General features: G+C 33.3%; 1 protein-coding gene across 1 annotated transcript in view; it reads right to left on the minus strand.

The window, feature by feature from the left end:
* Positions 1 to 1,164: 1,164 nt before the first annotated feature.
* LOC134257631 (protein draper-like) overlaps positions 1,165 to 27,851 on the minus strand; it is a gene marked incomplete at its 3' end in the record, with an annotated part of 59,499 nt that continues 32,812 nt past the window's right edge. Inside the window, exons 3-17 of the mRNA XM_062740223.1 lie at positions 20,743 to 20,901; positions 20,000 to 20,082; positions 19,687 to 19,840; positions 19,375 to 19,500; positions 16,099 to 16,260; positions 14,480 to 14,559; positions 14,171 to 14,321; positions 13,869 to 13,994; positions 10,363 to 10,500; positions 6,345 to 6,479; positions 4,645 to 4,782; positions 4,121 to 4,258; positions 3,377 to 3,514; positions 2,854 to 2,991; positions 1,165 to 1,302 (exon numbers count right to left, since the gene is read on the minus strand). Coding sequence (XP_062596207.1) covers positions 1,165 to 1,302; positions 2,854 to 2,991; positions 3,377 to 3,514; positions 4,121 to 4,258; positions 4,645 to 4,782; positions 6,345 to 6,479; positions 10,363 to 10,500; positions 13,869 to 13,994; positions 14,171 to 14,321; positions 14,480 to 14,559; positions 16,099 to 16,260; positions 19,375 to 19,500; positions 19,687 to 19,840; positions 20,000 to 20,082; positions 20,743 to 20,901 — 2,004 coding nt within the window. The remainder of the gene's footprint in view (positions 1,303 to 2,853; positions 2,992 to 3,376; positions 3,515 to 4,120; positions 4,259 to 4,644; positions 4,783 to 6,344; positions 6,480 to 10,362; positions 10,501 to 13,868; positions 13,995 to 14,170; positions 14,322 to 14,479; positions 14,560 to 16,098; positions 16,261 to 19,374; positions 19,501 to 19,686; positions 19,841 to 19,999; positions 20,083 to 20,742; positions 20,902 to 27,851) is intronic.

Below are 27,851 nucleotides of genomic sequence, written 5' to 3' on the forward strand. Positions count from 1 at the left end.
GGCTCAATATTTTGATATAATGTGTAGAATGATAAAATCAATGAAATATGTAAATATCATTCCTGAACAACCTTGCGCTCTATAAATTCTATAGCTAAAATGGTTGAAAGTTTGTTCAATTTGTCCTTTTTCTAACAAAATGATATAAAATCGGACGAGTTTGTGACGTCATAAAAACAAAAATAATCATTAAACTACTTTGAAACTATAATATGTTCTGTTAATTCATTTTTTTAAATACAAACCCTTAAAATTAAATGTTTACCAAGAGTCAAAAATTAGCCTTAATATGTTTGCTTGTTTGTTGTTCAATGTCCCTCTCGAGAATTTTTCACTCCTATGGAGAGGCCACAGATAGAGAGCTGCAAGTTTTAACCGCATTCAGGGCCATTGAGCAACGAGAGTTCTTTTTTGCCATCATCTACTGCGACACGGGATCTCTCTATACTGTAGATTCCTAATTATACGTGAGGAATTAATTTCCGCGTAATTTCGCGAGAAGCATCAATCGCAAAAAATATTTACTCGCTTTTATCTTTATGGTGCTGAAATCTGTTGATCAACCGTCCATTCGCCAATTATAATTCTCGCGATTTGACGTTTAAGAGCCTGTTCGCGATAAAAAGTACTCGCAAAAAATAAGGAATCTACAGTATCCAGTCTCATTCGACGGACCTGTCTCCATGCCGCACTTTGTGATTTGATCCCGCAAGGTTAGGATAAAGTCCTTACTATGCAACTCTGGAGTAGAAGCTCTATCAATGCGCCACGAGGATGACGGCTTAAATATGAATTGGACAGTGTAATGTATAAAGGTGATGAATCAAGAAAGAATATTGAATAAAGAAAGACCATCTGTTACTATGGCGTCATTATTTTGGTTCATTTGAAGGTTTTAACCCAAAAATAGCCTCCAAGATGACCCATTTAAAAGTAAAACAATATTCGTGTCATTACAAAACTGAAAGAAATTGTCCTAATTTTTAAAGGTTTCTTTTTATGCAATATATGACATCGTTATTTAACACAATTACCTCTTTGCAAGATATATTTTTATATGTTTATAATTCCAATTTTTTAACAGAAGAAAAACCTTCAGGCTGTTGCAATTCCTATTGTCAAAGCAGAGTTGCGCGTAATTTAAAATCATTTGTCCATACTTACAAATATTACACATTGGACCTTTCCATCCTGTAGGACAATTACTACAGTTTCCATAGAAACGATCACATGCTTCACCATTCAAACAGTTTCCACTACATCTCTCTAAGCAATTTCTCCCATATTCTCCACTGTCACAAGCTAAAACAACGAGCAGGCATTATACATATATTACATGGCTTCGAGGGCAGCATACCAGAATATTTGCCCCTCGGTGCCAGGAAAGCCCTGGAGTGTTATGTCGCCCGATGCCGCAGGCAGAGGGCGACATAACACTCCAGGGCTTTCCTGGCACCGAGGAGCAAATATTCTGGTATTTCGGCCAGAGAATTAAGCCATGTAATATATGGTATGTAATATTTTTAAGCATTGAACCCAAATCGATCATCAAACATATTTATTGAACACTATGTACACATATGTACGTTGAGTATAATTCCAAAATATCCCGTCCTGTTTCACGGCAAAATGTGTTCAGTATGCTGACACTTGTGTTGATAACCTTTGTTGTATTTAAAGAATTTTCTCCTCAATTAAATTATCTTATTCCTCTGAATTCAAATAAACAAATCGCAGACGTTGTCTCGACTTTTTAACTTTCGCGGAACTGTCTACGTTTGCTAAGCAATTGCCTCTGTGAATTTCGAACCCGACGTAATTGATATGCAGAATGATTGCACGCGAAGGAACATAACTGTGTTCGGGAGGGCAACATAACTGTTTCCGGTGGAACATAACTGTATCCGGCGTGATTCAGCAGTTTTTCAGGGCATTTGGATAAAAATATTAAATTTCTGATATAATGGGAAAACTTCTTCAAAAATGATATATAAAGTTATTGTTTGCATTTACACCTACGTGTAGCAAGTATGCGAGAGTATCTAACATCTAATTTTAATTAGATTGTATTTAAACATCAAGATTTTCCGCCATTATTCCTTTTATTTATTCATTGTTTAAAGTAATTTAATGATTTGATGATGTTAACTTTAGTTCCTATCCGAGGTATTCCTAACTTTGTTCAGTAAGATAGAGACACATTGCTTACTTTGTAGACTTAGTATTCTTTCTTGATATTAAGACAGAAGATTCCATTTTTCAACAAGTTTCAATAAAATACATGAGAGAAGTTACTATTTCAAGTCTTGTTATCAGATTGATATTTATGTTATTGAAATATTATTGGAGTATCACTAAATAGGAATCTTCAGCACAAAGACATTCTTTTGGTACCAAATAAAGCCCTCAGAATAACCCATTTCAAATTTGGACTTTGACCTTGACCTTTTAGTTTGACCTACTTTAAAAAAATAAACCTGGCCATAACTTCTGAACAGTTAGAGCCACGGCTTCCATACTCTACAAAAGTATTCTATGTGGCAAGACCTTTCATTGGCCGACTTTCAAATTTCACGATTGTTTTCCAGTGAGAATACCCTACTTTTGGTACCAATTAATTAAATTTGCATATAAGAAAAGTTTAATCTTTCCTATGTTGGCATACGGGGGCATCAGTGTCTCACAAACACATCTTGTTTTTGTTTCACATTGCGGCTAATTTAAAAATATATATTTTTAGGTCCTTTCCGACTTGCCTGGTAGAATTCTTTTTTTTAATTTTTAATTCTTTTATAAGATACTTTTAAATAAATGTAAGGAAGTATGTAAGGTTACAAGCATGTTTATACTTACAAATATTACACATTGAACCTTTCCATCCTGCAGAACAAGAACTACAGTTTCCATTAAAATGATCACACGTTTCACCATTCAAACAGTTTCCACTACACTTCTCTAAGCAATCTCTCCCATATTCACCGCTGTCACAAGCTGAAGAAATATTTAGATATAACTTACATGCATCCGCTACAATTCATGTAAAACTGAATTGTATTATCGATTAAAGAGAAGAAAAATTCGTGTTAGTACGTCAAGCCTGAGAGAAATCCCCCCTTTTTAAAGATTCCTTTTGATGCAGTCGAGAAATGAATAGCATTTAACATCGGTATTTAACACATTGGCCTTTTTGCAAGATATCTTGGTCAAGATATTAAGGATTGTCCTGCTCTTCAAATTCTTTTGTGCATAGGAATAGGATTTCAAAGAAAGAGTTTATTATTCCAAATTTTTGACTGAAGAAACCCCTTCAGACTGTCGCAATTTCTTTTTTCAAAGCAGAGTTGCACGTAATTTGAAATCATTTGTCCATACTCACAAATATTACACATTGGACCTTTCCATCCAGCAGAACAAGAACTACAGTTTCCATTAAAACGATCACACGTTTCACCATTCAAACAGTTTCCACTACACTTCTCTAAGCAATCTCTCCCATATTCGCCGCTGTCACAGGCTGGAGAAATATTTAGATATAACTTACATGCATCCGCTACAATTCATGTAAAACTGAGTTGTATTATCGATTAAAGAGAAGAAAAATTCGTTTTAGTACAAGCCTGAGAAAAAGCCCCCCTTTTTAAAGATTCCTTTCGATGCAGTCGAGAAATGAATAGCATTTAAGGTTCATAAACCCTCTGCTCACTCATATAAAATTTTGCTCAAACCTTAATGAATTTCCAAAAGAAATGTAATTTATAAGTAAAATACAAACAATTATAGCATAGCTTGTGGGGCAAAATTCGACAAAAAAGACACTTCAACTTGGCAAATCTATAAAGGAATGATATACATTTATGTCATTAAAAGTTATCTCTCTTATCAGAGTATCGATGACCCTTAACATCGGTATTTAACACATTGGACTTTTTGCAAGATATCTTGGTCAAGATATTAAGAATTGTCCTGCTCTTCAAATTCTTTTGTGCACAGGAATAGGATTTCAAAGAAAGAGTTTAATATTCCAAACTTCTGACTGAAGAAACCCCTTCTGGAGCGCTGTCGCAATTTCTTTCGTCAAAGCAGAGTTGCGCGTGATTTAAAAGCATTTGTCCATACTTACAAATATTACACATTGGACCTTTCCATCCTGCAGAACAAGAACTACAGTTTCCATTAAAACGATCACACGTTTCACCATTCAAACAGTTTCCACTACACTTCTCTAAGCAATCTCTCCAATATTCGCCGCTGTCACAGGCTGAAGAAATATTTAGATATAACTTACATGCATCCGCTACAATTCATGTAAAACTTGAGTTGTATTATCGATTAAAGAGAAGAAAAATTCGTGTTAGTACGTCAAGCCTGAGAGAAATCCCCCCTTTTTAAAGATTCCTTTTGAAGCAGTCGAGAAATGAATAACATTTAACATCAGTATTTAACATATTGGCCTTTTTGCAAGATGTCTTGGTCAAGATATTAAGAATTGTCCTGCTCTACAAATTCTTTTGTGTACAAGAATAGGATTTCAAAGAAAGAGTTTATTATTCAAAATTTTTGACTGAAGAAACCCCTTCAGTCTGTCGCAATTTCTTTTGTCAAAGCAGAGTTGCACGTAATTTGAAATCATTTGTCCATACTCACAAATATTACACACTGGACCTTTCCATCCTGCAGAACAAGAACTACAGTTTCCATTAAAACGATCACACGTTTCACCATTCAAACAGTTTCCACTACACTCTTCTAAGCAATCTCTCCCATATTCGCCGCTGTCACAAGCTGAAGAAATATTTAGATATAACTTACATGCATCCGCTAAAATTCATGCATGTAAAACTGAACTGTTTTATCGACTAAAGAGAAGAAAAAATCGTTTTAGTACAAGCCTGAGAGAAATCCTCCCGTTTTAAAAATTCCTTTTGATGCAGTCGAAAAAACGAATAAATTTAACATCGATATTAAACACATTGGCCTTTTTGCAAGATACCTTGGTCAAGATATTAAGAATTTATTTTCTCCCTCGTTTCACTCCTCCGCAAAGAAATATTTTCTTGGCTAATTTATTGGAAAACAAAGAAAAAGAATATACTGTAGGATTGTTGCGTTCGTTACAAATCGCTTTTTTATTAAAAACATACAAATCAAACTCATAAATTTTACATGATAAACAATGCAAGGGCAGGGAGGGCAGGGAAAACCAAAGACACAAAACAACCTGCGATTCTTTGTAACGAACGTCGCATTACTGTACAGCAGGAAATTAACTCGCGGAGTTAATATTCGCTATATTCGCGGGAGAAGAAATTCCGCGAATTCAACATACAGTGAATAATTCTTTAAAGATTTATAAGGATAAATTGAAATTTTGTTATTATCTGTAATTAGATTCTTCAAATCTATTTCAAATTGTCTTTCCGTACACACAAAGGCAGTAATTTATCCGAGATGTAGACTGTCTTTATAATTTTGCGGGTGTATGGATCAATTACAAACACATAGTTGACGTTATTTTAAAGTTTGTTAATTGTTAAATTAATTTCTATAGCCAACGATTAATTTTGCCATCTAGTAGACGTTTGATGTAATTATTTATCAAAACATACTTGTTTAAAACAGTTGTCACTTACATCTCTTTAATCAAGGCAATTACTGGTAAACAGAGTAAAAACAATTAATTAATTTCAATTATATGATTAAAAGTTCAACATTTTGACTACGATACATTTTTTTTTTCTGATTTGGACCTGGAAATAAATAAAAATCTTAATGCTGTAACATTGTTTTGACTTCAAATCGGGATCAGTCCAGTGTTTCGTTGTTATTCAATCGGGCTTAAAATCGACCAAATATGTAGACTTTACTTTCCTATCTGATATACGGGATATACATGTACAAATTTTGTAACACAGACACGGGAAATATCATTTCTCATTATATACTTTAAAGAAAAAGGCTTGCAAGTACTTTTAAAAAATTTAATTTTTCCTTTCCGCGAATTCAAACGACCGCGATTTGCTATAATTGAACAAATCCCTTATGATAAATAAAACCGCGATTTTAACCTGCTATACAGTAATCGAACATTCCCCGGTAAAAGTATTTATAGTGAGCCCTAAATCGCGGTGCATGAATAAAACCCAGATTCTTTAGATACGAAGTTTCACGGAGAATACCGAAGTAAAAACGAAAAGAAATAAATTGTCCTGCTCTACAAATTCTTTGGTGCACAGAAAAGAGTTAATTATTCTAAATTATTGACGGAAGAAACGCCTTCAGGCTGTTGCAATTTCTTTTGTCAAAGCAGAGTTGCGCGTAATTTGAAATCATTTGTCCATACTTACAAATATTGCACATTGGACCTTTCCATCCTGTAGGACAATTACTACAGTTTCCATAGAAACGATCACATTCACCATTCAAACAGTTTCCACTACATCTCTCTAAGCAATCTTTCCCATATTCTCCACTGTCACAAGCTAAAATAACATGTTGATATAAAGTTATACTTCTCATCAAAAATTTTCTCCATCATAACCCTATTGCAACAGAGTTGGACGTTATGATATTATAGTAACGCACTTATGTTTCTATGTGTGAGGGATGTGTATGTGTATTGTTCTTGTGCGAAAGGGAAGTGACGTTACTTGCAAAGGGATCGAGGTCGAACGCTGTCTTGATTTATAGACCTACTGTTTGCGATGGAGTGCTTCACTTTGCAGTACCCTTATTTTCTTTATTTCTCTTTTGTGCTTTAAAGCAATATGAGCTGCATTTTTGAAATTTTTATTTCGCTGGTAAAATGTGTTATTTAGATTAATCAGTATGTAATCTAAACCCTTATGATAAATAAAACCAAAATAAAGTTTAAAAATGTTTCAGAAGAAATATTTCAGTACAACCGAATATAGAGTATTATATAAGAAATCATTATTGTACAGGATGACAATAATTCAATTTTTCTTCAAAAAAAGTATACAAAAAGTTCTTTCATAGCAAATATGAACAACAGAACTTTATAAATGTTCTATCTTTCTGTCATTGAAATAGTTAATTACAAATTTGCAACTTTTTTTCCGATGTCAAACATGCAGCTCCAATTGCTTTAAAGGAATACATAGTTACACAAGTTTCTGTTAATCTTTTACTTCTATCAGATATAATTAACTTTGCTGAGTCATAAAACGAGTATGCTCTTTATTTTGCAAACTTAATACTCTCTTCTCTTATCTAGGCAGAAGGTTCTACTTTTCAAAAATTCTAATACATTTAAAAAAGTCCTTGTTGGTAGTTTTTCTTGTCGGATCAATATTAAAGGTCAAATATCAAGGAAATAGATATACGTGTATGTAATATATGCTGTAAACAATGGTTAAAAAGAAGGAATTACAATATTCGTTTAATTTTAAACCTCGTTGTTTTCTTAATTTCCTGTTCAAATATCGCTAAAAATAACGTTCATCAATAGAGTTACTTCCCCTTTTTGTGACGTCATTAGAGACACTCGACAAAATCTAGTTACATAAGTATAGTAAAAAGTGCTCTTGATTATCTAAATTATGGCAAATTTTGAGGAACAGAAATGTTGATATATCAGAGTAATGCATAAATCTGTCTGTTAAGAATAGGCTTTGTATATTTGAGTTAAGAAAGCACGCAAATTGATTATTCTTCTTCGACTGATTCCGTTTCGTCCGAAGCCGGTACGGGTGAAAGTGGAAATTAAAATAACACAAATGACAAGGGTCATTGCAGAAAATTGAGGAACAATCACTTGCGTGCATGAACACTGGGGTTTTAATGTTTGAATAAATATGTAATGGAAACAATTTTAATATAAAGATTTTCTAGAAAAAGGGACAACTGGAAGTAAATGAACGCATTATTGAGTAAGTAAATTCTGAGACAGATATCATGCGCCGATTTAGAGGGGGAATTTCCGGGACATACCCCATCCCAAATGAGATTTTTTTTAGACACGATAACTTGGCAGATAGTCAATTCCTTGTCTATTATACCACACCTTCCGTTTTTTTATCAATCGAATTTTAGGGATTGTTCCTCCACAGTATATGAAAATTGCTTTATTTTTTTTTTTTACTCTGGACAGCCTATTCGAGGTTCACGCCGAAAATGTACTATTGACTTGGCGCCGCGTAATGTTCAGTCATGTTTATATACCGAGTGCATGCTCTAATGTAAAGGGCCAATCTCTAAAACTTGACAAAAGTGGAAAATATAAAATATCGAACAGACAAGGAATTCATGTATATTTTGCTTAGTTTTATTTTCAGTAGGGGGAAGGGGCAAAGTACAAGAACCAATCGTCAGGTACTTGTGATCTTGTTGAGTACTGTAACAAGAATTAAAAAAAAACTTTCCCTCAAAACAGTATTGCGGCTATAAATGCCTAAACTGACAAATTGAAAAATGCAATTTAGAAAAAAAAAACAAGAAATTCGTGAGATAATCTTATAATTAATTGTAGCCCATTGGCGGATCCAGAGGGGGGTTCCGGGGGTTGGAACCCCCCCTTTATTTTTTTCCAAGTGGAGAGAGAGAGAGAAAGAGATAAAACGTTATCTGAGAAAAAATATTTGTACATCTAACTTATGTATTGAATAGCTGGATTCCCACATATTTAGTTTCCTCCATTCACCTTCATTATTATACCTTTTTATGAGCGAATGGTAGAGAATATTCTACTTATTTTTATACATGTATATCTTATATATGGTATGTAACATGCGAGGTTTAATTTGATATGATATTCCCGTGATCTTTGGCTGTGTTGGCTATATATATGTACCCTTTCTTAGCATATGTTTTGAATGAACTAATATAAAAATCTTTGTTTTAAACCCCATCCGCATCTTACCCCAAAATAGTTTTTTTTTTAAATTCCAAAAGATTTTTTTGTCGGAAATGCAGCAGACCCATTCAATTTTATAAGGCTTCATTAGTATTTAAAATGATTTTTTTAATTCTGACTTGGGGTACCTTTTCAAAGAAAAAAGGGATGTAAACAAAGATATTATTTATCACAACATAAGATCTCTTTCAATACGTGTGTGTAAATCTTTGCTTGAGAGTGTGTAAAGGGGGGGGTTAGAGGGACACAACCCTGGAACCCCCCCCCCCCCCTTTGAAAAATTGCTGGATCCGCCCCTGTTGTAGCCTAAACTGGTATATATGTAAAATGTCGCTTACAAATATTTATAGTGTTTCGTGTTTATTGGGCTCATAACCATCTCTTTTTTAAATTGAATGTCCATATTTCCCTCAAGTTCAGGTGCGTAAGAATTTAAATATATACTCATGTCTTGTTCCGATTTATTGGTACAGTTAAAAGCCCACATGGCAACATCTCGCAAACAATAATGTTCAAAACACGACAATACAGCATGCACTTCCTATTTCACGCTGTCTCTGATGACGTCACGCAACAAGGGAGATAAGAGATTTACAATGAATGATCCACTTGTCATACAGGTAAGTCTAAACGACTATTAGTGATGGAAATTGGTGACAAAAATTTAAATAGACCTCAGAATGTCATTCATATTGCTCCAGAGACTGACAATAATGAATAATTATGAATTTTCACAAAAATATTATACTTGACCTTTAATGTTTTAAAGCTTCCCTTTTAGGGATTTTAAACATGAATGAAGTAATTCTTTTATCATTGTATTATTTTTTTTATTTCAAAGTTATCCTTTGTGAGAAGATACATTTGCTGGCAACATTATATGATGTAAACAATAACATGTATTTCCACTGGTGAAAACATCATGCCGAACCACATCCAAATCTACATGAAGAGTCATCTTTGTTGATACAAAAAAAAGAACAATTCATTAACTTTCCAAATAATTCTCATCACAGACCCTAAAACGTGCAGCTTCTACATAATTAAAGCGTCTGACTTTCTTGTGTCTTTCATTTCGTTTAAAACATGCACCATATACCGCTTCTTGAAGGGCTTATACCCCCCCTCAAAAAAAAGGAGATCTAAGCGTTTTTTTGGTATTTTTTAGTCATGTAATTATGATTAAAAGGCTTTTACTAATATGACAAAAGTAAACATGTATGTTCTTAATATTGCAATAAATGCGTACTTTACCCTAAGCCAAGGATCGAGCGTTTGGCCTAAAATATTGAGTGTAAACTCAATCGAATGTTTCAATAGATCATATGTAATGTGAACCTGCTTTTAACGAAACAAAAATTTCATCCAGTCTTATCAAATTGGCCTGGTATAATAACAAAGAAAATATTCGCAAGGTTTTTATTTAAACAATTTTCATATGATACTTAATATTTGGAAATATGTAAGGTAACAAACATGTTAATACTTACAAATATTACACATTGAACCTTTCCATCCTGCAGAACAAGAACTACAGTTTCCATTAAAACGATCGCACGTTTCACCATTCAAACAGTTTCCACTACATCTCTCTAAGCAATCTCTCCCATATTCGCCGCTGTCACAGGCTGAAGGAATATATTTAGTTATTACTTACATATTTCATAACCTAACATTCCGTATATTCCATCCACCTAATATATTGTATATAATATAAGCCTTATGTGTTGTATATTATTACATTTATCCCATGTTTACCCATTTCTCTCGAGGACATGGTTCATTGGATATTTTTTTATATCACACAGTTAAGTGCAGTTGTGATGTCACGATGGTTTTTGCGTTAAAGTGGAGTTCTTATAAAAACAGGGTAAAACATTGCTTGTGAAGTATTTCAAAAACATCGGATAAAAAGAATCTCCAATTATTTTTAGTTGGATATGACTTTTATTTAACTCGATGTGTGTTTTTAGATAAAACACACAACTCGTTGGATAAAAAAAATCATCAACTACAAATCAAGGGAGATCCAATATACATTTAACATGTTTTAAAACATTGCTAAGACATCATGCCTTTGCTCTTGCAGTCTATAAATTTAATTTTAGTCGTCCAATAATAAAATTTACCAGTCCAATAACATGGATAATATATCAACGGACAGTAGTTATAACAAAATCGGGCATTATTTAAACAACAACCTGTGAAGGTTTAATATATCTAGAAACAAAAAAAGCTATGAAAAAAACAAATTCGGGGAAAAAGAACGCAAAGAAACACTTTCCATTGTTTTGTTTTTTGGCTTTTTTTTTTTGTGTGTGTGTGTGTTTTTGCTAAAGCACTGTAAATAATCGAATTAAAATCCATTCATGAAAACAAAACTGCAAATCTCTCATTTTACGAAGTTCGCTCGTCCATGGCCACACTATCATAACCCGAGACTTTCATCCACATAAAGGTTTTGGATAAAACCCCGCATTTTTACTTTCAATAGTGTTGTTATCATCCGAAATGTGTCTCTATCAATCTCAAGCGCACTGAATTAAAAAAAATTCTGAATCATATTCATAAAAAAAATACCATTGTCCATTACTCCTTCTATAAGTAAGAAAAACGAATGCCATTTAATGAATGAATGAAACAAAGGAGTTCGCTCACTATTTGTACTGTCTAAAGAAAAAATACTTTCTCTTTTCTTTTGTTTACTAATACATGTAATAAGATACAATATGTAGCTTCAGGTAGAAAACAATTGATGCCTGAATCCTATTGTGTAATTATAGGATTTCTCCAGGTAACTGTTTGGACAAATAAATGGCAATGTTTTAAGTAACATATACAAGAATGCACTATTTTAGGCCCGCTAGGGCCGAAAACAGTCATATAATTTTAAATAAAGAACAGTATTCCGCATATTTAACATTTCTATTGAAGAAATTCTTCAATATCATATGCCAGTTTTAAATACTTTTAATATTCCAAACAACTAAGAATGAATTTGAATTACCATATCTATACTGGATTCCAATATTTCATGCAAACTTTAAAATACATAGCGGGTTCCAAGATCCTTTTTTACTCCAAACTAAGATATTAACATTAGTGAAGGAGAGCTTCAAGAGTACTGTGCAAAAATATATTCGAGAAGTGGCGTAAATTAGATGTGAAGACTTCAAAATTCCTAGGAATTTTTGAAAATTTTGAAATCAGAATCAAAATCGACAGCTTAAAAACTTAACGACTTTTCCACTTTATACACAACCATTCCCCATAATAAATTGAAATCCAGGCTTTTTTATATCATTGGCACTGCTTTTTCAATAAAAAGGAACTCCTAAATTTACTCTCCTTGTCATTGCTCATTTGCAAAATTATTTTGTTTAAAACATTCTGATTGTACACACAAGTATTCTAAAGTTGACATTTAAAAGATGGTTGAGTTTCTGGTTGACATTTTCTTTTTTGCTTTTGGAGATCAGGTCTTTCAACAATCTATTGGAATTCCTATGAGTATAAGTTGCGCCCCATTATTAGCAGACAGTTTGGTATTCAAACAAAGCAGAATTTATCCAAAATCTTGTACGTTATAATTCAAAAAGGAAAATACTTGCCGTGGCCTTCAACTCGACATTTAAATATGACATTGGTATTAAATAATATCGACGACATATTGTCAATAAACAATGATACCATACAGTCTGACACATCGGTTTCATATTTTGATATTTTACTTGAAAAAGAAGTGAATGGCAATCTAACCAGAAGTCTCTGTCGAGACTGAAGCTCTACTGTATTGTACTTATAACAAATGCAAAAAAAGTAGCAGTTGGGACTTGAAACTTTACAACAGCAATAAATAGAATTGTGATGCTTGATTGAGCTCTTTTTGTGGCAAGATACTGCAATAAAGCTACAGCTGTAGGAGTAGCTATTTATAAACTTTTGGAGTATTTTCAATTATAGTAACCATGGCAACATCATTCATCGAAATCAAAATCTATAAATAGAATTATGTATCTTAGTGTGGTCTACTTGTGTGCCAAGTTATAATGAAATCAGACCAAAACTGTAGGAGGAGTAGCATTTTGAAATATTGTTTACAGAGACAGACAGAGAGACAGACGAACGGACGCCGAATGCATTACTATCGCATAAGCTCCTCCAGTAGAGCTTTAAACCAAGCTGTATAATAAATGTGATGAATTTAACTTTTCAATCGTCAACTTTCTTTTCTTTCATTACTGCATACAGGGTTTATATCCCTCATTTGATTCGATACTCAAGAGCATGCTCTATACATATACAATTTCTAAATCGATGTGAATTATTGACAAACAAGCTGATGAAACAAGATTTTTAGCAGTCATCATTTCGTAAGTTCTATGGTCAATACAATGACCTTGTCAGCAAATAAAATTTATCATCGGGTTAAATTCTGACTTTTCTTTTTCATACTCATTGTTTGGGCTATTATTATACCCCCGCTTGAAAAGGGGGAGGGTATATAGTAATCGGTATGTCCGTTCGTCCGTCTGTTACGCTTTGAGGTACCCATCTCTTATCCGCAACTCCTCTCATACGACTGAAGGAAATTTAATGAAACTTTCACATAATCTTTATTACATATTGCCATTGTAATCTCCTATTTTACTTTTTGATCTGACATATAAATTGGATTTTCCAGAGCAAAGCATGGATACTGCCATTATATTCATATGGGTGGCAGGGGGTATTATTAAGTGAGATCATTGCTCACAGTACCTCTAGTTTACACTCTGGATTGTGGACGGATGTTTCGGCTATTTCAAGATCACGACAAGGAGTACATGACGGTTGTGATGGTCGGCAGGGGATAATCACTTCTCAATGGCACCTGATTCCACCTCAATGTTTTAGAAGTCCTTGTTAGAACTTGTATACCGTTGTTATCTCTAAATATTCCATACACCTAAGTAACATGTTGTAAATTATATACATCTAACATGTAAATACATACAGGTGTTGCACTCTACCCCTTTCCATCCCGTGTCACAACTGCCTGTACAATTCCCTTCATGACGATCGCAATTGCAATGTCCACAGATAAGAGTGCAGTTTTCTCCATACAGTCCGTTTAAACAATCTGTGCAATTAGAAATTAAACAAAATGAAGCAATGTAGGGGGGGGGGCTCAAATCTGGTTAAAATGTGAAAAAAGTTAATAAAGTGAAAATATGTTCTAGTTCAAAAAAAAAAATGTTTTTCTTGTAAAAATCTTTTTAGCATGAGGTTGAAGAATCTGAATAAAAAAAAAATAACCAGCTGGTTTTTGGCAGATGAAACCCTCGAGAATTGAACATTCGCGATCGTTCCATTTTCCCTGATCGTTCATAAAATTTATTTCCACACAATCCTCTTTTCCACCATAATTATTTGGTTCCCCAGCATACCAGTTATAGTATGTGCCGACCTACAAAATTGGTACACAAACATTACAGTACAAAAATAATAGAACATTGGAATTATATTCATGTACAGTGTACTGGAATATTGCCATGAAAAAAAATCAATGATTAATTTAGTTTATTCTGACAATTAATGTCATTTTGATATTAATCAGGATTTTACTGTTCCATCCGTCCATTGCCATGTACCCTCCTGAGTCCTGTCATTTAGTCCAAGCCAATATTGTTTTCCTTGTGACTGTACTAAAAAGACGGAAAATGCGTATTTTATGCCAAAGCAAGAGCAAAATCAGACATTAAAAAAACAGCATATGTTATTAATGTTTTAGTTTGCTATTACTGGTATTTAAAACATAAGTGTAATATCAGACTGCCTCAGTACTGGACTTTTACGAGAAGCACTGACTTCTATAGGACTTTTACGGGGAATGCTGACTTTTACAGATAACGCTTACTTTTACAATCGGGCTATGTATGGTAGCTCCTTTACGATATAAATATTTAGTTCAACATTTAATTAAACGGAAATAACGGGTTATTTTAATGCACATATAAGTTGTCCTTGAAGAAAACGACAATGACCCTACCCTCAACTCCCGGTCTTCGCATGTTAGTGTCCTGAACACCATACCTTTGACCACAAGAAAGGTTTTCTTATGCATTATCAATTCTGTACTTCCGTACATAATATAAGTTTAAATGTCCAAGTAAACGTCAACTGTAAAAGTGCTTCTCGTTAAAGTCCATAGCTGACAGTTTACTTGGACATTTAAACTTGTATCATGTATGGAGGAACAGAATTGATAATACATAAGAAAATCTTTCTAATGGACATAGGTATGGTGGTAGGGGCACTTAGATGTGAAGGCCGGGAGCTGAAGGTTGAGTGGTTTTCATTTTCTTCAAGGACAACTTAGATGTGCATTGAAATTTTAAAATATTCGTTTCATTAAATGTTAAATATTTATATCGTAAAAGGGCTTCCGTACATTGTCCTAGTGTAAAAGTAAACCATCAATTGTAAAAGTCATCGCTCCTCATAAAAGTCCTCTTATATCCTTCAAAATTGGACTGTTACTGATAAAAAAAAATCTATTCTGAAATATATAGAAAGATATAATATAAAAGATTCAAACATGATCTCTCTGAATTTACAATAAACTTGAGAGACTTTAGTAGTTTTCTTCAATAATATGGTTTTTGAAAATATTGCTTTATTGGTCATTCGCACTTTTGATTTTTTTAAGGAAGCTCTAAACACTAACAGAAACTGTTTTTAGACTCCGGGAAAAATATAACATATAAAGATAAGCATATTGAGACTTTTTCATTCATTTAGAACAAAGGGTACATGTACGTGCCTTATTTGCGCAGGGAAAATTTTCAAAGACAATGGACTATTTGTGAGCAGAAACCACTGTTGCTTACTTACATTGGGAAAATTAATGAAAATACATTAAAATTCTTACTCTTTGTCTAATATAATGTTAAAAATATTTTAATCTATTATAAATCATGAAATTGACAGTAAGTACAATTTCTTTAATATTACATCTAGGGGCAAATCACTCTAATTGCATAAAACTACCAAATAAATAGAGCTCTTGCGTGTGCAGTGTTTAGGGCGTCCTTAAAATAACGGACTCGCAAGTACATCAGAATGTCGTTTAGTGGGCAATGTTGTAAGTACGATAGATGTCTAATACAATTCTTTATGGACAAAATATCAGACAGTTTTCGGTCTAAAATGGCCTCAAACTGTCAAAATTATAGAAAACTTACTGAAAATATAAGACTGGACGGTTGCTGAGTTTATGGTTACTAGATCCGCCCCTGTATTCCGACAAGTTTGGTTGGCATCAGGCCATGATAACTTAGTATCATTAAACTGGTAGCAAATTCCATTGAAAGGTGACCAGTTGTCGGTACATTTAAACTGGGTTGCTGTCAAAGAAAAATATATATATTAAAATAACTACATGTGCAGATGCATTTCTTGTTGCTAAGGCAACAAATGGTCTTGCGACCAACTTTTCTCCAGAAATATATGCTTCATCGTCTTATAACATTATTTTACTGAATGTGATTTTTTTCGTCTGCGTTCATGTACCATGTACCAAAGTCTTGCAACATACAGCATGATTAATAAGTTTCAAATAGAATCTCTGATTAAAAAGATTTAAAAATCGACAAAAACTATCATACATGTTTTCAAAGAGAGAAATATCACTATACCCCCCTTGAAAAGTGGGAGGTTATATTTATTTAATCTGGATGTCCAACCGTCTGTCTGTCTAGCTGTCCGCCTGCCCGTCTGTTACGCTTTGTGGTACCCATCTCTTATCCGCAACTCTTCTCATACCATTGAAGGAAATTTGATGAAATTTTCACAGAATCTTTATTACATATTGCCATTGTTCAAGTACTGTTTTACTTTTTTGATACAACACATATTTTGATACAACACACATTCACAACGAAACATTGACACTGACATTAAATTCATATGGTAGGTGGGGAGTATCATTAAGTGAGCTCATGACTCACAGTACCTCTATTTTTTTCTTTTATTTTAATCTTTTTCAGGTAGTAATTTACATGTATTATTGAACAACTGAATTTAAAGTTTCATGTACCTTGAACACTCATTAAAACATCTCTCTACTCTATTTCTTGAAATCCTTTTAAAAGCATTTCTGAATTCAATTTTGAAAATGCAGTTGGCTTTAAAGTCTTTGTATTATACTTTTATAAGTTACAATTTTCAGTAATGTTCTAAGACATATCATGGTTGATTTTAATAAGCGCTGGCGTCAGAAAACAACTAACAATTATTTGTTACCGTAATCAAATACAATATTTTTCGTAAATTATTCATTTTTTATTACTAGTACTGCGTCTCCATATGAGTGAAAAATTCTCCAGAGAGACGTTAAACAATACACAATGAATCATTATTATTAGTACCTAAATCAATTTATAAACATTGCTAAAAGTACACATGTGCATGTATTAATAGAAATGGATAAAAATAATTTAACAAATCTATAAAAATGCATTTATTAATTGTTGCATTAAAACACTTATACATTTAATTAATTTAAAGGTGAAAACGTTTAAAGAAAATTTATTTAAACCCTTTCGAAATAGGCATATACTAGTAATATAGCAGCAATTAATTTTTTTTTATTGAGGAAAACGTTGGGTGGGGTAGGAGACTGCCGTCGCATGTTACCTTTATTATTACCCCCACTCGAATTCGCTGACGGCGACCGAGTAGAATCTGGGAATTAAGCACTTTGATAGTTTTTCTTGCTACTGTAAGAAAAGTAGTAAGAAATTGAAGTCATTTTAGCCTAGGATATTCCTAAGATGCTTTCGTTTTACACCATATGACGTATCTTAAGATATTCCTAAGTGCTGCTCCTTATGGCCTCTATGTAACAAATGTAACATTTGGCGTAAAAGTCATAAATTGTAGTTGTACGCTGGGTGATCAAAAAGTTCCTGAACTAATTGACTAACTTCCATAGAAGAAACAATATTTGGTTTCGATGTTGATTATATTTTAAATTAGTCCTTTCCGATATTAATGCACATCTGCATCGTTCTGCTCATGCACGAATCACGTGAAATAGGCGGTCACGTGACTTCCTCTGAAGCGTTCTGTCACAAAAGCTTTAAGATTTTTCTGAGTTTTATATTTCTTTCCGAGTAAGATAACTTTTACAGTTTATTTGTCAGAATGGTAAATTCTCGGGAATCAGAATGGATGGATAAGAATATCTTTTCCAAAAATAAGCATGGCGACCATCAAAACCCAAATCTTCTGTCTCTGGAGAGACGTTTATTCAAGGTAGATAGAGAATGGGTGTCTCCTTTTTATCATATCTAATATGTTTAAAATCTAAAATAAACCGATATCTTAGGAGGTTACTAATTATATTATCGTTGAAATATTCAACTATTTTTGAAAGTGTAAACTGGAGGTCTTTCATAGCACATTGCTTAATTAAAACCTCATTTATTTTATTGTAACATTTTCAAGCATCTGCCTTCCTTCACTAAAACGACTAATCCAATCATTGACTGAATTTTAATAGGAAGTCATTTGTCTTAATAAACTATGTGTAAATTATTATATGCTACTTCAAAGGGATGTCTAAGATATACAATAAATTATACAGTCGTTTGTTGAACGAGTAGAACTGAGAAAACCATTTTTCGTCACAAGTTACCTACATAGTAACGTCATTTTCACATTGTGACGTCACAAACAAGGAGCAAAACTTTATCCTGCATATGCTATTTACAGAACTTGGGTATGGCTATGTGTGTACCAATTTTTTTCTTATCTTAATTGTGGTTTTGTAAATATAGAGATAGGCCTAGTTCATGAACTTTTTGATCACCCTTCGTATATTGTGATAATAAACATATTTTCTTCACTAATGTGTTTCAAAATAACGATCATTAAAGAATGATAGAATTTAAAGACATTTGGACCCTCTTGGCCCCTCATATGATGCGTCAACTTTTTTTGGCGTAATACTATGAGGTGCAATTTTGTTATTTACGGCAAAAAGTAATATCACGTATTCCTTTCGACAAGGTGATATCACTAATTCGAATATTTTAAGTGATATTGCGTATTCAATTTCAATAGGTGATATGGCCTATTCGAATAGGTGATATCACCATGTAATTTTGCATATGTGTTGAAACAAGAATGTTAGCATTCTCGTTTAAAGTCATCATTTTGTAAGTTCTGTGGTCGATACAATGACCTTGTCAGCAAATAAAATTTATCATCGAGTTAAATGCTGACTGTTGTCTTTCATACTCATTGTTGGGCCATTATTTACACTCTGGATTGTCGACGGCTTTTCGGCTATTTTAAGATCATGACGAGGAGCACACGACGTTTGTGACGGTCGGCAGGGGATAATCACTTCTCCAAGGCACATGATTCCACCCCGATGTTTTGGAGGTCCATGTTAGAACTTGAATACTGTTAACATGTTGTAAATTATATATCACTAACATGTAAATACATACAAGTGTTGCACTCAACCCCTTTCCATCCCATGTCACAACTGCCTATACAATTCCCTTCGTGACGATCGCAATTGCAATGTCCACAGATAAGATTGCAGTTTTCTCCATACAGTCCGTTTACACAATCTGTGCAATTAGAAATTAAACAAAATGAAGCAATGTATGGGGTGGGGGGGGGGGGTACAAATCTGGTTAAAATGTGCAAAAAGTTAATAAAGTGGAAATATGTTTTATTTAGATAAAAAAAAGAATGTTTTTTTTCTTGTAAAAATCTTTTTATCACAAGGTTGAAGAATCTGAATTAAAAGTAACCAGCGGGTTTTTGGCAGATGAAACCATAGAGAGATGAACAATCGTGATCGTTCCATTTTCCCTGATAAGGAGCCTGAGGTGATAATTCCACACAATCCTCTACGCCACCATAATTATTTGGTTCCCCAGGATACCAGTTATAGTATGTGCCGACCTACAAAATTAATTCACAAACATTACAGTACAAAAATAATAGAACATTGGAATTTTAATCATGTACAGTGTACTGGAATATTCCCATGAAAAAAAATTCAATGATTAATTTAGTTAATTCTGACAATTAATGTCATTTTGATATTAATCAGGATTTTACTGTTCCATCCGTCCATTGCCAGGTACCCTCCTGAGTCCTGTCATTAAGTCCAATCCAATAACTAGGATTTCCTTGTGTTTGTGCTAAAAAGATGGAGAATGCGTATTTTATGCCAAAGCAAGAGCAAAATCAGACATTAAAAAACAGATGAATATGTTATTGATGTTTTAGTTTGCAATTACTGGTATTTAAAACATTAAGTGTACTAAGTAATATCAGACTGCCTCAGTACTTATATCCTAAATTGTACTGTTATGAACAAAAAAAAATTAAACACAAATATTTAGCAAACATCCATGTTTGATCTTAGTTATATGTATATATCTTTTTTAAAAACATAAAATTATTTACTGATCATATAGAATTGCAAAAATTAAAAAACTAAGAAATATTTATTCTGAAATATTTAGAAAGGTATAAAATTAAAAGATTTAAACATGATCTCTCTAAATTCAAGAAATTTGCAATAAACTTGTGAGACTTTAGTAGTTTTCATTCAACCATGCAGTTCTTGAACGAATTGCTTTATTGGCCATTCGCACTTTTGCCTTTTGTTAAAGTATCGGACTCGCAGGTAAATCAGGGTGTCATTTAGAGAGCAATGTTTTAAGTACGATAGATGTCTAATACAATTATGTATGGACAAAATATCAGACAGTTTTCGATCTTAAAGGGCCTCAAACTGTCTGATATTTTTGTTCCATACAGAACTGTTCTCGACATATCCATTACAGAAAACTTACTTCCAAGATAAGACTGGACGTTTGCTGAGTTTATGGTTACTAGATACGTCCCTATATTTTGACAAGTTTGGTTGGCATCAGGCCAAGATAAATTGTTGTCATTAAACTGGTAGCAATTTCCATTGAAAGATGACCAGTTGCCGGTACATTTAAACTGGGCTGTCAAAGAAAAAAATATATATTAAAAAACTACATGTGTACAATTAACAATAGGACATTTAACTCTGGACACGACATAGTCCAGACATTTTACTACCATTTCTAATTATGATATCCAAAATATTTTTATTTCACTTGGTGGGATTTCTTTGCAGTATCCCAGGGTCTCATGTTGAACGCATAAACATCTCCACTTCTATAGATATGAAGTCCTAAAAATCAGAATCCCATGGTAGAATGGTGGGATTTTCAGTCCCACCAACTATCCCACCATTCTCCCGTGGGAGAAAAAATGTCAGATGGGATATTTTCTCCTGTGGGATTTTTTCTCCAACAAATTTGTTCAAATGGGATAAAAGTGATATAAAAATAGTTTGGATATCATAATTAGAAATGGTAGTAAAAAGTCTGGACTATGTCGTGTCCAGAGTTAAATGTCGTACTGTTACATGCATTTCTTGTTGCTAAGGCAACAAATGGTCTTGCGACCAACTTTTTTTCCAGAAATATATGCTTTTTATAAAATAACATTAATCTTATAAAATGTTTTACTGAATGTTATTTTAATACCCCCGCTTGAAAAGAAGAAGGGTATATAGTAATCGTTATGTCCTTCCGTCCGTCTGTTACGCTTTGGGGTACCCATCTCTTATCCGCAACTCCTCTTATACTACTGAGTAAAATTTATTACATATTGCCATTGTGCACCTCCTATTTTACTTTTTTATTCGAGACGCATTTTAGGTTTCCCATAGCAAAACATGGACATCGCCATTATATTCCTACCTATGACGTCACATACATGGCGCTTTCTGAATAATATTTGTTGATACGACGAGTTATTCCTCTTTAAACGTTATCGAAAAAAATATATAGGAAAACATGGACATTATGGGAGGCGGGGGTTTCATTTAGTGAGCTAATTGCTCACAGTGCAATGTACCTCTAGTTTTCGTCTGCGTCCATGTTCCATAGTCTTGCAACGTACAGCATGATTAATAAAAGTTTCATATAGAACCTCTGATTAAGGTCAGACGACACGTTCCTCAAATAAATGTTTTGTATCTCTTGGTATTATATAAAAAAAGTATTCATATTTGTCATTCTCTTCCGATTTCTACATTGTTTTTACATTGTTTTTAAATTTAAGTACACCCAAAATTGTGTTTTAGGCCATTTAGAAGATTACCCATAAGGGTTATATAAGAAATATGACCCTATCGTATCTTGGTCAAATGCCTGGTAAGGTACCCTAATTTTTTGTGAGAAAACTTAATTAAGTACCTCTATCTCAATGACAAATTCTTAAGAAAATATATTTTTGAGGAACGTGTCGTCTGACCTTAAGAAGATTTAAAAATCGGCAAAAACTACCATACATGTATTCAAAGAGAGAAATATCACTATAACTCCACCTTGAAAAGTGAGGGAGGGGGGTATATATTAATCGGGATGTCCGTCCTTCTGTCTCTCAGCCCGCCCATCCGTCCGTCTGTTACGCTTTGGGGTATCCATCTCTTATCCGCAACTCCTCTCATACCATTGAATGAAATTTGATGAAATTTTGACAGAATCTTTTATTATTACATATTGCCATTCATCGTAAACCCCCGGGTGATCTCGTCTTTACTTATAACCCGTGCGCAAACTCGCCGAAAAATCGCCGTATCTAATTAAATATGCATGGGTCATGTGATTGGCCGCTTCACAGAGTCGCGATGCCAAACAACGAATCACATTACGTATGCATGTTCGGCATTGCCAAAAACATGAAAAACTCATTCCGTAGTTAACACAGCTGATAAATCCCCTCACCAGTGCATTTTGCAGTAAGGAAGATGTGCTCCTATATAATATCTGACGGAAATTAATGCCAGTGACCTGTACGAATTGACTTTCATTGTTTTAAATCAAACTTCGCAAGTTTTAACGAGAGTAAAAATATTTACCATAAATAGCAAAGTAATAAACGTATTCTTCAAAATTGAAGAGTTCCATCTTTCTGATTGGTTCACTAAAACAACAAATTAGCATATTTTACGGCGATATTTCAGCTAGTTTGCCCAAGGGTGATAAGTAAAGACGAGATCACCCGTGGGTTTTCGACGATGATTGCCTTTGTTCATCTCCTGCTTTACTTTTTTGATACAACACATGTTTTGGTTTTCTCACAACAAAACATGGACACTGACATTAAATTCAAATGGTAGGCGGGGGTATCATTTAGTGAGCTCATTGATCGCAGTACCTCTAGTTTTCATTTATTTTAATCTTTTTCAGGTAGTAATTTACAGGTATTATTGGACAACTGAATTTAAAGACACATGTACCTTAAACACTCATTTAAAACATCTCTCAACTCCATTTCTTGAAATCCTTTTAAAATGCATTTCTGAATTCCATTTTGAAAAAGAAGTTGGCTTTATATTCTTTGTGTTAATACTTTTATAAATTACAATTATCAGTGATGTTCTGAGACACATCATAGTCGATTTTAAGAAGTGCTGGCGTCAGGAAAACAACCAAAAATTATTTTTACGTAATCAAATACAATATTTTTCGTAAATTATTCATTATTACTAGTACTTAAATCAATTTATAAACATTGTACCGTGTAAAAGTATGCATGTGCATGTATAAATAGAAATGGAGAAAAATAATTTAACAAATCTATAAAAATGCATTTCATTAATTGCTACATTAAAACACTTATGCATTTAATTAAGCAAAAGCTGAAAACGTTTCAAAGATAATTTATATAATCCCTTTCGAAAAAGACATATAATATAGCGGCAATAATTTTTTACTGGGGAAAACGTGGGGCGGGTTAGGAGAATGCGGTCGCATGCTACCTGTATTATTATCCCCACTCAAATTTGCTGACCTAGTAGAATCTGGGAATTAAGCACTTTGGTAGTTTTTCATGCTACTATAAGAAAAGTAATAAGAAATTGAAGTCATTTTAGGATATTCTTAAGATGTTTTCGTTTTACACCAGAAGACGTATCTTAAAGGGGCCTGGACACAGTTTCAGCTGATTTTTTAAAATCAATTTTAATGTTTACGATTTCTACCTAAGGCATCATCTATTGATTTGCAAAAAATTGAACATCATTTGTTTCTTAACAAACAAGATGCAGAACTTATAGTTCCGCATAATGTAAACAAGGCTCGTGCCTTGTTTTGTTAACATATAGAAAATATCATATTTATAAACAAACTGTTGAAGTAATTAAATTTTTAAAAAAATGTTTCTACACATTAATTCAGATAATTTACATTTATAATCTTTTTTAGATGTTTCATGTGACTGAAGCATAATACATGTATAGTAACTTTTTTTGTGAAATATAGAATGTCGATTAGTTATATTAACTTTAATTTGAAGTTATATATTTTTTAAACAATATATAAAAAAAAACTTTTTTACTACTAATTTTAAAATATATTAGCATATTAACCTTGTTTTAAACCCGGTAAAAAATCTCTGCCTTGGGGCTAGCAGTTATATGTTATAGTGATTTAATACAGCATGAAATACCCCAGGTGTCAAACTTTATATGAGATTTTAGACAATTTTAAATTAGAAATGAAAAGTTAAAAGTATTGTTTTTTCCTCAATAATCCTGTGTGAAGTTATAAATTTTTAAGCAAACCTGTGTTAACATAAACATGATACTAGCCTTGTTTACATAACAAAGGTTTGGAGCTCTAAATCTGTCTTGTATCTGGAAAACTGGCGTTCAAATTTTTGATGATCATTAGAAAGACCATAGTTAAATATTTATAAAATGGAAAAATAAATTTTGAAATTTTAGCTTCAACTGTGTTCATGCCCCTTTAAGATATTCCTAAGTGCTGCTCCTTATGGCCTCTATGTAACAAATGTGGGTACCTGTAAAGTGCGAAACGAAATAGAAAGGAAACAAAACGAAACGAAATCTTCCGAAACGAAATCTACCGAAACGAAACGAAATCAAGACGAAACGAAACGGAATCAAAACGAAATCTGCCGAAACGAAACAAAACAAAACTATCAAAATGTTGGAGGATTTTTTTCAATTCAAGGTACATGTATATAATTATGTAATTTTATGTGTAACTGCATGTGGACTTTTTTTTTTACTTCAATTAAATTGTTAATATAATAATTAATTACCGATAAATTATGTTCCCTTCTCTAATGATGCATTTACACTGAATCAAACTTCTAAGTGCTCACCTAACATTTTTTAAGTTTTAAAGAACAAATGCGTATAATAAATAATTTCTCTAATTCATGGTTAATGAAGCATATTTCAGTTCGATGTTGCATAAATTTCATGTAAGTATATCGTCAGAATTTGAATTAAGCAAAGTGTCAAGGAAATGATATACCCTCAAAATGAAAATTCACCCTAAATAATATCTATGGAGTAAGACCACCAATCGCTCTAATTACCACAAGACTTTTTTTACTGTTGGATACAATGTACCCCTGAATAGGAGATTGAACCATCTGCTGTCATACTAACTGCATAGATCTATCCAAACCGTTAAAATTGTGTGGAAGGGGGGGGGGGCTTTGACACTCCTTAGAAAAACCTCAAAAGTGTTCAACCGGATTCAGATCCGGGAATTTAACAGTGCATCATCACGTAGAGGCCTTTTGGCCAACATCCTTGGGCGTTTAGCACTTAAGTGCACCGCTTTAAGGATGATTCAGACTGCTTGAGCTGATATTAGACCGTCACGAGCACCGATTTCTTATCATTTCCACACGATTTTGTAAATTGAAGATGAAAATGACCCACAGCCTATATAAAAATGTGTTATAGAGGGTTTTGATACTGATTGTTAATTTTTAAAAGTAATATCAAGGACAATTAAACACTAAAATAAAAGTGAGGAAAACTTGGTGCAAGGATGGTCCAGATAACAACATTCCAACGGCTCTCCCTTCTGTCTCAATGGTCATGTTGCCAATATTTTGAGTGTTTTTAGTGAAACCAGTTTTTAAAATTTGATAATGATTACAAAAAGATGCTAATTACACAAAACACATGCAGCAAAGTACAGATTTATTGTTTTTAAGCTTCGTCACGGAACATTGGTTTCATTGGTGGTATCTGATTTTCTTTCTACAATTGTTGAGAAGACTCATTTGTTGTAATAATGTGAAAATATCACACCACACCATTCTAAAAAGTAGCTTTTAAATAAATAGATTTATTAACGTGAACACTTAAAAGTTTTGTTAAGTGTACTATGCCAGCTGCAAATATGCATCAGCGTACCATGCATGTATAATTTCAATAAGGCCCGTTTATATACAGGTCGAAATAAAGTTACGGTACTGTTGTATTGCGTGCGAATGTCATTAAACATCGGATAAACCAGGGACTTTCGAGTATTCCACTCCGAGATGGCTGGTTTTATCGTTCAATTATACATATAACTCCAGCTGGAATCTTGCATAGGCGTCGGAACCAGAGAGGGGCTAGGGGGGCTTAGCCCCCTTTTTTGCAAAGATACACGTTTTATGTATTAAAAATTGGAGTTTACCTTTTCTTAGTTGGTTTAACCCCTCCGATTTTCCATTAGCTCCCCATTTTCAATTTGCTTCCGACGCCTACATGAATGTCTCGTGTATCCTTTCTACGGACATACGGTCCAATTTTGTATCGAGGTAATTTTTAAAGGAAGAAATGAGTGATTTGCAATGAAGAGGCTCGACCAAAGACCTCTAATGTATTAACGATTCAACTGAGAAGAAAAAAGTCTTTCGATGCGAACGATGTTATTTTTAGTAGATCAATGATTCAGTGATATATTTACAAAATATGACATAGGCGTCGGAAGCGGGAGTGGCTAGCCTCCCCTCCCCCTCACTTTTTTTTTGCAAAGGTATATAATTATTATATAGGCATTGAAAATTTGGGTTTACTTTTTTTGTTGGTTAAGCCCCCCTCCCCCCTTTTCAATTTCCTTCCGACGCCTATGTGTGAGCTTGAAGTGAAACAATTGCCTCAGTGTGTTAACAAGTGCTTGAACTATATAAATTTCATATGAAGTAAATATAGACCATATGCATTAACACATTATATATGACTATATGTACATGTATACACCTTGATTTGAAGAAAACATACCCATTTTTTTCGTTTCGATAGGTTTTGTTTCGTTTCGGTAGCTAGATTTCTAAAATAAATATTTAGAACGCTGGAAGATATCGGAATATTTTCGTGTTGTCATTTTACCAGTTCCGAATACCCATTTTAAACATTATTATAAATTCATTCTCTTTGTTTTCTTCATTGTAAACGTGACTCATTATATCCACGCTTGAAAAGCAGTGGGAAAGGATAGTGATGGGATGTTTGTCCATTCTTCCTTTTGTACGTCTGTCTAGTTGTCTGTGCGTCCGTCCATCTGATACGCTTTGGGGTACCCATTTTTTATCCACAACTCCTCTTTCACCACTGAATGAAAATTAATGAGGTTTCGTAGAATTTATTGAGGCTTTCACAGAATCTTTGTTAAAAAGTGCCAGAGTACACCTTTTTTTATTTTTTGATCTGGCACTTAATTTGGACTCCCTTAGCATTTGAACCTTTCTTTTTAATATTGAAGGGTATATGCATCTCTTATCCACAATTCCTCCATTCCACTGAATAAGATTAATGATACTTTCATAGATTCTTAATTACATTTTACATGTGACCTCTTATTATATTTTTTTAACATGGACTTTGTCATAATAATCATATAGGAAGAGTGGGGTATCATTAAAGTGAGCTCAGTGTTCACAGCACCCCTAGTTTCTCTTTAACATTTGGAAATACAAATAACTAATTGGTGAGCAATTTATTTAACTTTTCTTAGGCATGCCAATGGATAATGTGGGGGCGTATATTTCTTAATTTAGGGTTGAATTGAATGGGTACCGCTAGGGTATCCATGTAAAGACG

Source organism: Saccostrea cucullata, unplaced genomic scaffold (assembly GCF_032062105.1).
Source record: "Saccostrea cucullata isolate Sc308-1 unplaced genomic scaffold, CSIRO_AGI_Scuc_v1 ctg941, whole genome shotgun sequence".
Classification (NCBI taxonomy): Eukaryota; Metazoa; Mollusca; class Bivalvia; order Ostreida; family Ostreidae; genus Saccostrea; species Saccostrea cuccullata.